Source organism: Marmota marmota, unplaced genomic scaffold (assembly GCF_001458135.2).
Source record: "Marmota marmota marmota unplaced genomic scaffold, marMar, whole genome shotgun sequence".
In the NCBI taxonomy this organism is placed as follows: Eukaryota; Metazoa; Chordata; class Mammalia; order Rodentia; family Sciuridae; genus Marmota; species Marmota marmota.
In genome coordinates this window covers 38,219,490-38,235,002 of record NW_026000082.1, presented here as the reverse complement: position 1 = coordinate 38,235,002, position 15,513 = coordinate 38,219,490, and the positions used below count along the sequence as shown (strand labels likewise).

Sequence of the window (15,513 nt, the reverse complement as noted above, 5' to 3'; positions counted from 1 at the left end):
AGTACGAGGTCAAGTACTACGAGAAGGTAGGTGGCGGCCCGCTGACCCCCTCCTGCCCTTGCCTTGTCCTGGTTCTGTCCGTGTCCCTGTCCTTGCAGGACAAGGAGATGCAGAGCTACTCCACCCTCAAGGCCGTCACCACCCGGGCCACCGTGTCGGGCCTCAAGCCGGGCACGCGCTACGTGTTCCAGGTGCGGGCGCGCACGTCGGCGGGCTGTGGCCGCTTCAGCCGGGCCGTCGAGGTGGAGACCGGGAAGCCCCGTGAGTGCGGCCGGGCCTGGCGGGCGGGGGACAAGTGGGACAGCGGTCAGCGTCTCCGCTGGTGACAAACTGAGGCTCAGAGGAGGAAAGACACTTGCCCAAGGCCACAGAGCAGACAGCCTGTCCCCAGCTGCTGCTGCTGAGCCTCCTGAGGCCCTGGCCAGCAGGTCTTGTGTATGTCCCCGAGGCAGCGCTGTGGGTCCCCTTGTATAGACAGGGAGGTCAGGGTCAGCGCAGTGAGGGGGTTCACAGCAACAGGACCGCGGTCCGTGGGACCCAATCCCAGGCCCTCCCGCCTGTCATCCGGCTCCAAGGCCCCGCCCAGCAGGAGTTCCCCAAATTCTGCTGGGACCTGCAGCATGGCCGTCACCTGGAAGCTTATTAAAAATGCTAGTGCTCAGCCGCCTCCCGCTCTGAATCAAAAACTCTGGGAAGCGGGGCCCAGCAATTTGGGTCTTCTTAAGCCTTTGGGGGTCCCGAAGCATTCCGAGTTTGGGGACCACTGACATCGAGGCCGACCCTCATATCCATCACCTTAGGCTCTGGCCAGCGAAGGTCTTCTCCTAGCCATAGGACAGACTAAGTGACCGCCCACCTGGCACTCCCCTGCCACCCGTGTGTCTCAAGTGCTCAGACTGGAGGCAGGGATCCTGCCCCCTTCCATCCCACGTACTGTGTGGCCTGGAGGAAGTTGCTTGAGTTCTCTGAACCTCAGTTTTCTTATCCGGAAACAAGATAATCCTGAGACCTCCCTGGAAGGGCTCTGGTGAGGGCTCGCTGAGCTGTGGGGACGGCTCTCAGCACAGTCCACCCTGGTTCTGGAGCGTGGCAGGCAGGACAGGTGTGCGTTTGACTCCTCTGTATTTGCCTCTGAGAAGTAAAGTGAGTCCCCCCGGGGCCCCCTGTCCAGCAAGTGGTGACGGCGGCCGGAGAGCCGGACAGCGGGGGCAGCAGGGACTCTCAGGGGAGGCTTAGAGGAGGGCGGGTGGGGACCAAAGGCTGGCTCATGGCTGAAGAGGTGCTCACTGGGCCCTGGGCAGGGTCACCAGATGCCAGCGCTGAAGGCAGGGTCCTGCCACCTGGCTTCCCCGTGCAGGGCCCCGCTACGACACCCGGACCATCGTCTGGATCTGCCTGACGCTCATCTCGGGCCTGGTGGTGCTTCTGCTTTTGCTCATCTGCAAGAAGAGGTGGGTAGTTCTGGCCCCCACGCCACCCTGAGCCCTTCTAGCACTGCACCTCCCACCCGTTCCAAGCCCCACTGAGCCAGTGGCCCCCAGGTGCCTGGGGCCGGCTCATGTTACAAACCCGTCACCTCATTTAATCCCAATGACATTCCAACAAGGTAGAGATTCTGGCCTCATTTTGCAGGTGAGTAAATTGGGGACCAGAGAGGCTGATCTACTTGCAAAAGTCACACAGCTGATGAGTACCAGAGCTGGGACGTGAACTTAGGCCTGTCAGACGAGACGGTGCTCTCGGTCACTCTCCCCTGTGAATAGTGCTGAATGTGGGCCTAGAGTCCCAGACAGTGAGAATCAGAAGGACCATTCAATGACTGGAGAGAGCAAGGGGCCCACCAAGGTCGCCCAGCGGGGTACCCTCCCCCGGCAGGGTTTCACGTCAACAGGGCTTTGCCGGGTGGGTGAGCTGGGCTCCAGAGCATTTTATAGATTGTAAACTGCTTTGTGACTGAACAGCTGTCACAGTTCAGCTGGGTGGAGGACAGGGACTCTCCCCTGCAGACTCCTCACAGGGCAGGGGCTGGCCTGGGCCCAGGCAGAGCAGTGACCGTCCTCCACAGGCACTGTGGCTACAGCAAGGCCTTCCAGGACTCGGACGAAGAAAAGATGCAGTACCAGAGCGGCCAGGGTGAGCGCAGGGCCCGGGTGGGGCGGGGCCGCACAGTGGGGAGGGGACAGTGCCCGCCGGAGAGGCTGAGCCAGAGACAGGTGCCAGGGCGCCACAAAGAGCCAACCCTGGACACCAGTGCTACCCCCTTCTCCTGGACCAGGGACCCCTGGAGGACACCGGGGACCCTCTCCCCAGGGAAGTAGAGAGGAGTATGCATTTGTGTGCTCTGCATGTGACTTTAGGGGGTTCATACACTTTAGACAAGAACCCCACTATAGAGAGATCGTCAGAGAGACCTCCCCATGAATATGGGGATGCCCGTCCGCACCCCCCCGCTCCTGGGCGCTAAAGGATCAGTCCTGGTACCGGTTCCCATCAGGCCTGAACGCAGCCTCCGAATCCTTCTTAACACAGACTCTGGGGAGCCCTCAGAGTTGGCAATTCCAGCAAAACTGTTTCCTTTTGGGGGTGCGGTGTATTCTTACCCCAGAACAATTTAGAAAGAGCTCAAGAATTCTACAAGTGACCCTAGAAAACAAGTGACGTGCTCAGAAGTCCCTGGAGTCCCAGACTCCAGAGCTACTCCGTAAGACCCCATGGTCACTTAGCAAGAACTTGCAGGGGCTCCCAGAGATGCCCTTCACTCCACCCTAGACCCGTCCCAGGCCCAGGGAATGCCGGGGGGACTCCCTCCCGAGCCCCACTGAGGCCCTTCTCCCCGCCCCTCAGTGCCGCCCCCTGTCTTCCTGCCCCTGCACCACCCCCCGGGGAAGCTCCCGGAGCCCCAGTGCTGCGCCGAGCCGCACACCTACGAGGAGCCGGGCCGGGCAGGCCGCGGCTTCACCCGGGAGATCGAGGCCTCCAGGGTCCACATTGAGAAGATCATCGGTTCCGGTGAGTCTCGGGGGTTGTGAGGGAGGGGACAGCATGGAGGGCCACCAGGAAGGGGGACCCAGGGCAGAGGGAGAGGGGCACGCGGGCGTGCGAGGCTGGGGGCATGGGGCCAGGGCCAGAGGAGGGTCCCACTGCCCTCCTGCCTGCCCTCTCGGGGTCCACAGGGGAGTCTGGAGAAGTCTGCTACGGGCGACTGCGGGTGCCCGGGCAGCGGGATGTGCCCGTGGCCATCAAGGCCCTCAAGGCTGGCTACACGGAGAGACAGCGTCGGGACTTCCTGAGTGAGGCCTCCATCATGGGCCAGTTCGACCACCCCAACATCATCCGCCTCGAGGGTGTCGTCACCCGTGGTAGGTGGCGGGCCAGGGCAGCCTCAGCCTGCAGGGGCCCTCCTGCCCAGAGAGGGCTCGGAGTCCATCCCTGGGCCACCCTGCCCCTCCTTGCCCCCTGGATCACTCTGGGGGTGGGGTGCACTCCTAGGGTCTCTGATCAGCGCCCTGTCCCCCACAAGAGCCAGCGTCTCCCCTCCTGTCCAGGCCGCCTGGCAATGATCGTGACGGAATATATGGAGAACGGCTCTCTGGACGCCTTCCTGAGGGTGCGTGCCCTGCCCTGCCACCCACGCGGGCTGGGGGAGGGAAGCCCTCCAAGCCCACCCCCAATCTGCATCCACACACCTGGGGAAAGGGGAGGCAGGTCCTGGCAAACGGCCTTTCAGTCCCCATCACGACAGTCCCCTGCTCCACGGGGTCCTCCCCCAGGCTGAGGGGTGTCTCTGTGGGCTCTGATGCTGCCTGGGCCACCAGGCGGGAGGAAGTGGGGGGTCCCCAGCTCCCGCCCTGCTGTGTATTTGCTGGTTGCTGTTAGGCCCAGGGCTGAACCTCTCTGGGCCTTCATTTCTCCTTATGCAAAATGGATGAGCAGCCCACGACCTCCCAGGCTGGCTCGGGCTTGCTGGGAGCACCTCAGACCCCAGGATGAACCTTGACCCCCAGGAGCTCTGGAAGCAGAGAGGCACATCCAGGGCTTGAGGGTCGTTCACACAGGACTCCTGGCCAGGGACCAGGCGCCTGGCGGGGCGCCCCTAGCCCATGACATGCTGCGCTGTGTGCTCCACAGACCCACGACGGACAGTTCACCATCACGCAGCTGGTGGGCATGCTCAGAGGCGTGGGCGCCGGCATGCGCTACCTCTCAGACCTGGGCTACATCCACCGTGACCTGGCTGCCCGCAACGTCCTGGTGGACGGCAACCTGGTGTGCAAGGTGTCGGACTTCGGGCTCTCGCGGGTGCTGGAGGACGACCCCAATGCCGCCTACACCACCACGGTGCGTCACCTGAGCCCCTCCTCTGGGGACAAGGTGGCAGGTGGACTGCCCCAATCCAGGCCCTGGGGTTCTGCTGCATGGAGCTGGTGGAGAGCGGCAGGGTCCGGGGTGCCTTCAATGTGGGGCAAGCCCTGTCTCCCCTTTTCCACCCCAGATTCCCACTCCGGGATCTAGGGACAAACTGGCCTCCTCTCCTTCATCACCAGGCACCTGGGGAAACGCTGGGCTGGGGCCAGCGGTTCACTCACTCTCGTTGGCGTCTCTGAATCACAGACTCTGCACCTGTTTCTAGAGTTTGGCTGAAAACCAGCTTCATCCCAGGGTATTGGGTGGAGTTTCAGGTTTCTGCCAAGGTGCCTTGGGACCCGCCTTAAAAGCAGATGGAGTGGCAGGGTGTGGCCCACCGTGGCCCCAGCAGGCTGCCCTTTGGACCTGGTCCCTGGGTCAGGTTTCACAGAGAGGAAGGATTCCATGACCAAAAAAATGAGGAGGAGGAGGACAGAGGACTAGAAAGGGACCAGGCGTCCCCTGCTGGCTCAGGCACTGACCTGACTGCCCGGCACTCTGCACCTGGCTCACTGTCCCCACAGGGGCTCTGAGAGGTGGGTCGTCCTGCTCAGAACACACACTCTTGGAAGGTAGCGGCCGAGTGTCCTCCAGGAGACTCGGAAACGGCCCCCTGGCCTGGGCTAGGGCAGAAGCCTGGACCCGCCCCAGCCAGGCCTGAGCAGCCCCTCCACACTCTGTGCCCATCGCAGGGAGGGAAGATCCCCATCCGCTGGACAGCGCCCGAGGCCATCGCCTTCCGGACTTTCTCCTCGGCCAGTGACGTGTGGAGCTTCGGCGTGGTCATGTGGGAGGTGCTGGCCTACGGGGAGAGGCCCTACTGGAACATGACCAACCGGGACGTGAGTGCCGGGCCAGGCTGGCGGGGGCGCTGTGGAGCCCGCGGGAGGCCCGTCCTGACCAGCGCTGTGCCCCCAGGTCATCAGCTCGGTGGAGGAGGGGTACCGGCTGCCCGCGCCCATGGGCTGCCCCCGCGCCCTGCACCAGCTCATGCTGGACTGCTGGCAGAAGGACAGGGCCCAGCGGCCGCGATTCTCCCACATTGTCAGTGTCCTCGATGCGCTGATCCGCAGCCCCGAGAGTCTCAGGGCCACGGCCACGGCCGGCAGGTACCTCGCAGCCACCCCCACACTGTGGCGGCCCAGCTGACCTCCCAGAATTGCCCCCGAATTGCCCAACCGAATCCAGGCCCTGACCCCTGGGCCACACTCAGCCCGGCCTGGTCCCTTCCTCAGTCCTCTCCTTCCTGGGGTCCGACCTGGGGAACCCTCTGGTCACTGCTGAGCTGGGGTGGAGCCAAGGGTGGCCACAGCCTTGGCAAGCCACTGACTGAGGTCCCCGGCGCCTCAGGTGCCTGCCCCCTGCGTTTGCCAGGAGTTGCTTTGACCTCCGAGGGGGCGGTGGTGGTGGCGGCGGGGGCCTCACTGTGGGGGACTGGCTGGACTCCATCCGCATGGGCCGGTACCGGGACCACTTCGCGGCTGGCGGGTACTCCTCCCTCGGCATGGTGCTGCGCATGGATGCCCAGTGAGTGAGCCGACTGGGTCCTCAGAGGGTGGCCGGGCAGCAGATGCTGGAGCAGAGCTGGGGTGGGCCCGAGGAGGGGGCAGCGCGGGGCTGGGCTTGGTGCTGTCTTCTTGGCTCCCGGCCTCCCAGGTCCCCTGGTCAGCCCTTCACTTCCTTCACAGGGATGTGCGAGCCCTGGGCATCACCCTCATGGGCCACCAGAAGAAGATCCTGGGCAGCATCCAGACCATGCGGGCCCAGCTGACCAGCACCCAGGGGCCCCGCCGGCATCTCTGACTCATGGCCACCAGCTGGACAGCATCAGCCTAGGTCACACTAGCAGTCAGAGGACGTGCTGGGCTGTCAGCAGTCGGGCGGTCCCAGGCCACCGCCCAGCGTCGCTGCTGCCCTCCTCTCAGGCACTGGAGAGGCCGAAGGCTCCACTGCAGGACCCAGAGCTACAGGGGTCAGGCACCTGGGGAGGGGTCCTTGGTGCCCAGTGTGGAGGTCACCTGCCCCCGGGGACAGAGGGCCTTCTCTCTTCCAGACCCCAGGGCCTCAATGCCACAAGGTCCAGCAGAGATACTGTCACTGGCTCTGTGTGTGAACATGCCACTGTGTTCCCACAAGGCCATGGGCCATGTGAACAGCGTGTCCCCAGTGAGTTCCCAGCACAGACGCGCACGTGTTGTGATGCGTGTGCTCATCTGTGTGCTGGGACCACATGTGGGTGACAGTGGGTGATGTGTCATGAATGAGGAGGTGTGACAGGCATGTGAGCAGGGACCAGGGTGTGGCACTGCCCACATGCCTGGAGGCTGGAGCCAGGGGCCACTTCTGAACCTCACCAGCACCAGGCCCACCCTCCTGCTGCCTGGGAGAGCCCACCCCACTGCATCTCAGGTCCGGGCCTCCCCTGCAGCTGGGGGCCACCTGCAGCCCCCACCTGGCTTCCCCCACTGCTCAACAGGAAAACAGGGTTCCCGGCCAGCCCCCTGGCCACCTTTTATGTAGGCATCCCAGTAGGGAACACAGATGCCCCCAGCTGGACTTGGCTGCCTGGCCAGGGCCGGGGCGTCCACTTCCCTCTGTCTGATGCCCATCGCCCCCCCCCAGGGTCTTCTCAAGTGGCAGCCCCTTGGCCAACCTCTCACTGCCCGCCCGCCCCTACCCCCTGCCCCCTGTCCCACCGGTGCCCAGGTCAGAGAACAAAGGTCCTGGCCGCTCAGCTCCAAGCCCTGCTTCCCGACAGGTGCAGATGGGCCGGAAGGGGTTCTGCTCGCCCCAGGCCCCCAGCAGCCCAGCTTCGGAGCTGGGGCCTCTGTCCTCCCAGCCTAGGGCCGGTCTCAAGGTACTGGCCCCGGGCGGTGGGAGGGGCCAGGGAAGCCCCGCCCCTCGCAATCTGACCCTCCCCCTGACGGCCCACCAGGGTATGTAAATATGTTTTCTATCATGTCGGAATATTTTTCCTCACTCCTGACAATGCAAAAATGGTCTTCGAAGCACATAAAAAGCACCCAGGGTGAGAAAGCCCCATGGGGGGGGGGGTTGGCAGGCAGGACCCAAGGAACGCCACCGGGTGCCCTGCGCTCCCCAGAGGGAGGGGCCCGCCGCGCTGCCCCTGCCCAGCCCCTCGCCATAGCCAGCACAGCTACCGCGGAGGCACCAGCACTGAGCCCCCTCTCCCTCCTGCAATAATTCGGGGCGTCTCAGCGGTCCCGGTGCCGCGGCAGCTCGCCCTGCCCTCTGCGTTCTGCTGCCCTGGGCCGAGCTGCTCTTCCTTCCTATGGAAGGGGAAACGTGGTCAGGACGGAGCCGAGAGCCCGTCTTCCTCCCACCCGCTCTCACCTGGTTTCTGCGTTCGGGATCCTGACAGTCACGTGTGGGAACACGTGGGCCTGGCACTTGCAAAAGTGTGGCCCCTGCCCCAGGAGCGGGTCCCCCTGGGGTCCCAGGGGCCTGCCTCTCTGTGGTCCCCATCCTGAGTCTTGAACTTAACTACAATGAAAATAAATTCTGCCTCATCTTTGCCTGTGTCCCCACTTTTCTGTCCCTCCTGGGAGGGAAGGAGCACCCCTAGGAGAGGTGCTGCCGGGAGCACCTCTCTCTTCGGGGCTTCTCTTCTATCCCGGGAGGGAGAAAAGTTGCCCGCGTTTCACCTGAGGAGAGGTCGAGGCTCACGGGGCTCAACTTGCCTCAAGTCAGGCAGGGGGCGGGGAAAGCCACCCGCTGGTGGAGGACCACATGAGGAAGGAGCAGCTCCTGGGAACAAGGACTGTGGGGCAGGAAGGGAAGGTGTGGGCTTGTCCATAATTACATCAGGAGCCAAAGACCCACCTCCTCTCTGCAGCGGAGGGTGCAGCAGCAGCAGCAGCCAGGGTGGTGGCATGAGAGGCTGGCGGGAGACAGGGGCACAGCAGAACCCAATTATGTCCTTGGAGCCAATGGCTCAGACGTTGGGGGAAGATGCTCAGCAGTCATGGGTATGAGCAAGTACGGCATCTCCTGCTAGGGCAAGATGGGAAAGTGGGAACAGGGAGAATCAATAGGGCAAAAGCACGTCAGGCCAGCGCCCTGCGTGGCAGAACCCCCACCTGAAGCTCCATCTGTCCCATTTCAAGCCCACCAGGAGACCAGCTGCTTCCTAGGAGGAAAATCCTATGCCCACATCGTCTCTTCCCTTAAAAACCAGTCATCAGACTTATAGAAGACCTACTGTGTGCTGAGTGCCACTCGGGGTACAAAGCTGAGCGAGACGCAGCCCTGATCTTTAGAGCTTAGAGACTAGGTGGAGGAGCAGAGGGCACACAGGGGCCCTCACCTGGATCCACTGTGCTAAGGGTCCAGGAAATGGAGCCTATGGAGGGTCAGAAGAGGCCAGGGAGAGCCCGGACACCCAGAACTGTCACCAAGGGCTTCCTGGAGGAGGAAGCATTTTAGTTGGGCACTGTGGGATGGATGGGAGATTTGGAGGCTCATTTTCTAGGCATCCTCCTAGAATGGAGCCTCGCCCACGCAAGTTGGCTGTTTCCCCCCAGTTGTATCTGCACAGTAGACTTCCAGTAAGAACCACACTGCAGAGTTTCCCCAGAAACATGACAAGGTCATCCCCCAAATATGGAATAATAAAGAGCCCAGAATAGCCAAGGCAATTTGGAGAAGAAAGGGGGAGAAGAGAAAGGGAGCCCCACCCTAGCTGATATCAACACGAAGCTCCAGTACTGAAGAGAGTTGGATTCTGACCCAGAAACAGATCAACAGATAAAAAGAACAGGAAATAATGCCCTGGGACAGTCCCCAATACATATGGAGTTTGGACACAACCAAGGGTGGTCCATGGTCTGGTGGATGGATGACATTGGGACAACTGAATACCGTGGAACAAGGTCAGATTGGGTCTCTGCTCACACAGCCCACAAAATAAGTTTCAGAAAAATTTACCTCTAGGATTAATGTAAATGTGTGTGTGAGTGTGTGTGTGTGTGTGGGGGGGGGGTGCTGGGGCTGGAACCCAGGTCCTCACACATGATAGGCAAGCATTCTACCACTGAGTCACATCCCCAACCCATTATAAAACTTTTGAAAGAAAATAGACCAAAAAACTTCATGATCTTAGAGTAGAAGGTAAATAAGACAAAAAGCATAAATGATAAAAACAATGACAAGCTTTATTTCATTAAAATTAAGAACGTCTATATAATGCAAAAATATGAATGTTTTTTTAAAAAGCCACAGACTAGGTGAAAACATTTGAAAACTGGATAATGGAATTGGTCTCCAAAATAATTTTTTTTAAATATTTTTTTTTCTAGTTGTCGATGGACCTTTATTTTATGTATTTATATGAGGTGCTGAGGATCGAACCCAGTGCTTCACACATGCTAGGCAAGTGCTTTACCACTGAGGTACAACCTCAGCCCCAAAATAATTTCTTAAAACTCTAAAAAAGGGCTGGTTAGTTCAACAGTAGAGACTTGCCTAATACGCATGAGGCCCTGGGTTCCGTCCCCAGCATCACACACACACAAAAGTATATGAAAGAGATTCTCAACTAGTAAACTTGGAAATGCAAATTAAAACAATGATCAGATAGCATGTTACACCAATCTGATTGGCAGAGTACTAGTACTGGCAAAGCACTAGTATTGATGAAGGTATGGGGGAGACATCAACATTTATAAACTGCAGGTGGGAATGAAATCGACATAAGTACTTTGTGGAGCAATTTGGAAATGCTTAGTAAACATTAAAAGGAACAAGTCTATGACCCCAGCAACTCCACCACTGTGTGTGGCCCTTGAGTTAGGTTTCCCAACAGGACCTGGGATGGAGATTCTAGTGCAGGTGACTTATTGAGAGACAGTTCTGAGAGCATTTACCGTGGGAGGAAGTGCTAAGCAATGGTGGGTTCTCATCCAGGTGGGAGGCTGAGGCAGGAGGATAGCAAGTTCAAGGCCAGCCCCAGCAACTTAACAAGATCCTGTCTCAAAATAAAAAGTAAAAAGGGCTGGGGTGTAACTCAGTGGTAGAGCACCCCTGGGTTCAATCCCCAATACCTCCCCCTGCCAAATAAGCGTTCTCAGTGAGAGATTAGCTTCAGTCAGACCCCAGGGGAACTGGGGAACACTCATGACACCAGAGTTGATCTTTTTTTCAGGCAAGAGCCCATATGCTGAACCCCATTTTAGTCAGTCACTGCCATGGGCTATCCCACAGGGGGGCTAGAGCTTCCTGGGGGAGGAGTTTGCAAGGAAGAGAGCAGCTATGAGCCCTCAGCATCAGCCCTTACTGCAGTCAGCGGTGGACCCACATGCAGATAAAAAGTACCCGGATGGGACACCAACAGCGCCTCCCGCGGTACCCCAGAGAAACACACGTCTGCAAGAGGACACGGATGCCCATGCACCTTAGCATGGGATAGAAAAGCAAAGAGACGCTATCTGCCTCTCAACAGGAAAGCGGGGAACCTAACTGCTTTATATCCAGTGGAATCTTCTACGCAGTTCAAATGAGTCCGCCAGATCAATAGGCGTCAGCACAGCCGAGTCTCCGAAATGGATATGGGGTAAAAAAATAAGTGACAGAGGAATATGCACTGTGTTCTACCATGATATAATAAGCCTTTAAGATAGATGTGACGATAGAACATACAGGTTTTAGATGTCCACCTGATAATAACTGCACAAAATGTGTGGGGCAGATAAATACCCATCTCCAGCCCTGCTAAACCTCACTGGATTTTCTTTTCTTTTCTTTTTTCTTTTTCTTTTTTTTTTTTGGTACTGGGGATTGAACCCAGGGGCACTCGACCACTGAGCCACATCCCCAGCCCTATTTTGAACTTTATTTAGAGACAGGGTCTCACTAAGTTGGTTGCTTAGTGCCTCACCATTGCTGAGGCTGGCTTTGAACTCGTGATCCTCCTGCCTCAGCCTCCCGATCCCCTGGGATTACAGGTGTGCACCAAAGCCCCTGCCTTGACTTTCTTTTCTAAAAGCTGGAACTCCAAAATAAATATGGCAATATGTTAATGCTCACTTCATCTTGATGGTGAGCACATATGTCCTTCTTACATGATTTTCTGGGTTTTCCCCCCTGTATGTTGAGAATTTTATAATTTAAAGTAATGTTTGAAAACCACAGGGAGGTGGAGGTAGACAGGAACTCTCTGTACTTCCCCCTCAATTTTTCCGTGAAGCTAAAACTTATCTTTAAAAAATAAATTTTGTTGTTGTTGTTGTTATTATTATTATTATTATTATTTAACCCACAAGGGAAGGGTTCCGAAGCTCAGGGGGTCAGAATAGACGCAGAGGACGGGCCGCTGTGGGGCCGCTGTCCAGGGTGCTGGACGCCAGGGCGGGGCTGGTTGCGGGGCAGCAGATCCGCAGGACCCGTCTGCTCTCTCCAGATCCCTGCCACCAGCCCGTTCCCAGGACGCCTTCAGGAAGCTCCCCACTGTTCTCCCGGCTCCCTCTCGCCCCCATAATCCGTTCCCCGCCGGGAGTCAAAGGAGTGTTTTAAAAACATAAACCAGATCATGTTGGTCCCTGATCACAATCCTCCGAAAGCCGCCGACCCAGGTCTAACAGCGGCTCCAGTCCTCCGCCCGCCTGTCTGCCGCCCTCCCGCCTCCTCCGGCCGCCCCTCGGCTCGTGCCCTCCTGCATCCTTCGGACCTGGACCTGCCGGCCACAACCGCAGGAGGCTCCGCCCAGGTGCCACCGCCCCGAGAGGCCGCCCCCCTCATGTTTCCCAGCGTTACTAAGTCAACTCATTTATCTGTTTATTGACATGTTTGCTTTCTGCCCCCCCCCACACACACACACATACGCAATGCGATCTAAGGAAAAAACCAGGAGCCTCCTCTGATTTTCTCCACGCTTTAACCCCAGGATGGAGCTGCAGACATCTGCTGGATGGAGGAGTAGGTGAATGTCTACTGGGCACCTCTTTGGTGACAGGCCCTGTGCTTGGCTCTGAGGATTCCAGAGTAAATAGGATAATCCTTGCCCTCAAGATACTCCCAGGCTGGAAAGAGCAGAAGAGCCAAATCACAGAACCGGAATGTTGGAATAATCCCCTTTGCTCTTATTATAGAATTAGAGGACTTTGGAGTAATCTAATTTCTCTTCCTCACCCCCTCCCGCTTGTTTCTTAACTGAAGTAGCTCAACGCTGCCCAGAGAAGGACAAGGACTCCCCCACGCTCACAGAGCATCAGAGGCACAGTCTGTGTCTGAGCCCAGGTCACCTTACATTTTGCCTCAAACTTTGCTTTTTAAAGAAGCCCCTGGAGCAACTTTGGGCCTCTTCCATTCTGGCTCCTGGGTGCCCTTTAGGTATCCTTTGAAGGGACAGCAAATTCCCAGGGAAGCAGTTGAAGGGGCTGCTGAACGACTCCAGGCACAGGGCCCCTGACCCTCTCATCAGACGCAGTGTCTTCATGCCACCTTAGGATCCCGTCTCTCTGGAGCAAGCTTTGTGCTCTTTGGACTTCCCCAGCCAAACAGGACGCTCCCAAAACTGGCCACGTCTGGCTGGGAGTCAGAGGAACCTGGAAAGGGGTGTCCTAGACACCAAGCAAACATTTCTTATTTGGCCCCACCCACCTCTCCACTTCTTCTCCAGTTCTCAATCCCCAGCAAGTCCCTGGGGACCCTCCAGCCAAGAGAAAAGTCCAGAAAACTCCCAGAAATATGTTCCGCCTCCCTGCCTGTGTCCTGGGTGCTCTCCTGGGGGCGGAGGGGTCCTCTTCTGCTTTCACCCCCTGGCTACTTCTAGCTCACCCTGCAGAGCACAACCTCTGCTCCCCCCACCTACCTCACCCCTCCTGAGAACCCGCAGACTCCAGGCTCCCCCACCCCTGCACTGTAAAGCACCGTGGAAGACCTCGAACCTTCCCTGTGGACCGACTCAGGCTGGAATGGCCCTAGAGCTGGACAAGCCCGAGCCGAGCCCTGGGCTGGCTCTGGCTAAGAATTCAGCGATCAATAAACACCCTGGGAAGTGAGCCTCACGGGGCCCTGGGCATCGGCCAGCTTCAAGGTCAGTGTCTTCATCCCTCCTTTCCGTGTGACCTTGAGGATGTCACTTCTCCTCGAGCCCCATTTCGTCGTCTATAGCATGCAGTCACTCTGCCATGAGGGCCACAGGTAATAGGGTTTACGGTGCAAGGGACAGGGCTCGGAGGGTGGCTGGGTGGTGAGAGCCAAGCTGTTGGACGGGACGTTGGCAGCCCGGGTAGTCTAGAGCCCCAGCGCCCAGGGGAGACCCCGGCCACTCCTCTCTCTCTCCCACTCCACCCAGCGGTGCTGGCCTCGGCCCATGGGCTGGTCACCTCTCTTACCCCACCCCCAATGCCCAAGCACCTCATTAGGACTCCTCCGTCTCCCCTACGCCAGGCAGCTGGGGAAGGGTCAGCTGCTGGCGTGAAATTCGCAGTCCTCGGAGGGTTTGCATTTCCACGTCTCCGTGTTGGGGCTGATGGAAGGCGATGAATAAAAGATGGGGAGGGGGGGCTCCCGTGGCTTTAAGAGAAATGTGATGAGCATTTAGAGTGAGGAGATTAGTGGGAGAGCGGCTCTCTGAATACCAAAAATGCAAAATACACCAGAAAGCCACCTTCCTGCTTTGAGGTGGCAGAAGCCCAAGGGGAGAAGAAGGGGCCTGGGGAGGCGGGGAGGGGGAGGGGCAGGTGGGATGCAGACTGGCGGGAGGAGGCTGGAACCAGTAGAGAGAAGCTGAAGGGCAGCCTGGCCAAGGTGACCCAGGGCTGAGGCTGGGCTGGGGAGGGGCAGGCCCAGGTGCCTCTCCCCCACATTAGGCCGCAGCCTCTTTGGATGCTAAAAGTCATTACCACCCAGTAATGGTGGCTTATTTTTATTAATGATAACGAGTGCCTACTTATTGCACTTTCATCTTGTGCCAGACACGGCGCTAAGTGTTTCCATGCATCGCGGCTTTTGAATCCCACACCACCTTGCGACAGCAGGGCTATGGCTACCCCTCTGCCTCAGTAAGGTGACTGAGACCAGGGAGGCTACGTAGCCTGCCCCACGTTATATGTGAGCCAGGGCTCAAACCCGCTCAGCCTGGCTCCCGAGGGGAGGGATGGCGGTGTGCGATGCACGGGGTGGTTAGGGGACCGCTTCCTGTTTGCCAGGTCTTCAGCTCTTCCATCCTGCAGCCAAACAACCTGTGGCCCTGCCTGAAGCTCAGAAATCACCTGGCCAGCCAGCCGGTCACACCTGCATGGGTCTCCTGGACAGTTTCTCCTGGGAAGGGCATCCCAAGCCCACTGGCCACAGAGGATGAGGGATAGGAGAGGGCAGGACTGTTGCTATGGGTTTGTGCTGAGATGCAGAGGGAAAACCATGAGGGGTTGTATCCGTATTCTTTGTGCAGCGGTAGCAGGTGATGGCTCCAAAGGGTATGGGTGGCATTTTTGCCAAGTGCATGCGTGCCCATGTCTGCAAGTTTTGTGAGAAAATGACTCTGATAAGTATATGCCATGCGGGGGAGGGGGCTGGGGCTCATGGACAGATGTGTTCTTCTAGGTAGAACTCAGTGACCCAGCTGTGTAAAGCACACAGATGAGTGTGTGTTTGTGTGTGTGTCTGTGTGTGTGTGTGTGCATGTTTCCATGACCGTGACATTGTGGTCTATGTGTAGAAGGGTGTGTGTGGCATGTGTGCATGTGCCAAGCTGAGATGGTCTCCTCTGATTCCTTGCCTCCCCCAAGTCTCTCTACCAGGAACAACTTTATGTCTGTTGAGAAACTCAGACATGAATCGCTTTGCCTCAGTGGAAGGATCGTCACGGGACCGGCCTGCACTTTATACATAATATAAATTCTCCCCATTTCACAGCCTGAAGAAACTGAGCCTCAGACAAGTTAGGAGTGGCTCCAACTTCAAGTCCAAATTGCTTCCCCCCCAAGTCCCCTAAATTCTCTGAGCTTTTGCTCCATTCCTGACTCTTCATCCTGCCTGAAACCAAGACAACCCACCAGTCATGTGGCAGGTGTTCAGCTCTTCCATCCTGTGGCCGAACAACCTGTTCTGCAAGCCTGTGACCAAGGATGGCCCCTCCGTTCCTGTTCC

General features: G+C 58.2%; 1 protein-coding gene across 1 annotated transcript in view; it reads left to right on the top strand.

The window, feature by feature from the left end:
- Epha8 (EPH receptor A8) overlaps positions 1 to 7,930 on the top strand; it is a 48,924-nt gene extending 40,994 nt beyond the window's left edge. Inside the window, exons 6-17 of the mRNA XM_015484792.2 lie at positions 3 to 26; positions 99 to 261; positions 1,358 to 1,451; positions 2,066 to 2,133; positions 2,845 to 3,009; positions 3,174 to 3,359; positions 3,546 to 3,607; positions 4,129 to 4,338; positions 5,097 to 5,246; positions 5,323 to 5,513; positions 5,755 to 5,931; positions 6,093 to 7,930. Of these exons, the coding sequence (XP_015340278.1) occupies positions 3 to 26; positions 99 to 261; positions 1,358 to 1,451; positions 2,066 to 2,133; positions 2,845 to 3,009; positions 3,174 to 3,359; positions 3,546 to 3,607; positions 4,129 to 4,338; positions 5,097 to 5,246; positions 5,323 to 5,513; positions 5,755 to 5,931; positions 6,093 to 6,207 (1,605 nt within the window). The 3' untranslated portion in view covers positions 6,208 to 7,930. The remainder of the gene's footprint in view (positions 1 to 2; positions 27 to 98; positions 262 to 1,357; positions 1,452 to 2,065; positions 2,134 to 2,844; positions 3,010 to 3,173; positions 3,360 to 3,545; positions 3,608 to 4,128; positions 4,339 to 5,096; positions 5,247 to 5,322; positions 5,514 to 5,754; positions 5,932 to 6,092) is intronic.
- The last annotated feature ends 7,583 nt before the right edge of the window (positions 7,931 to 15,513 follow it).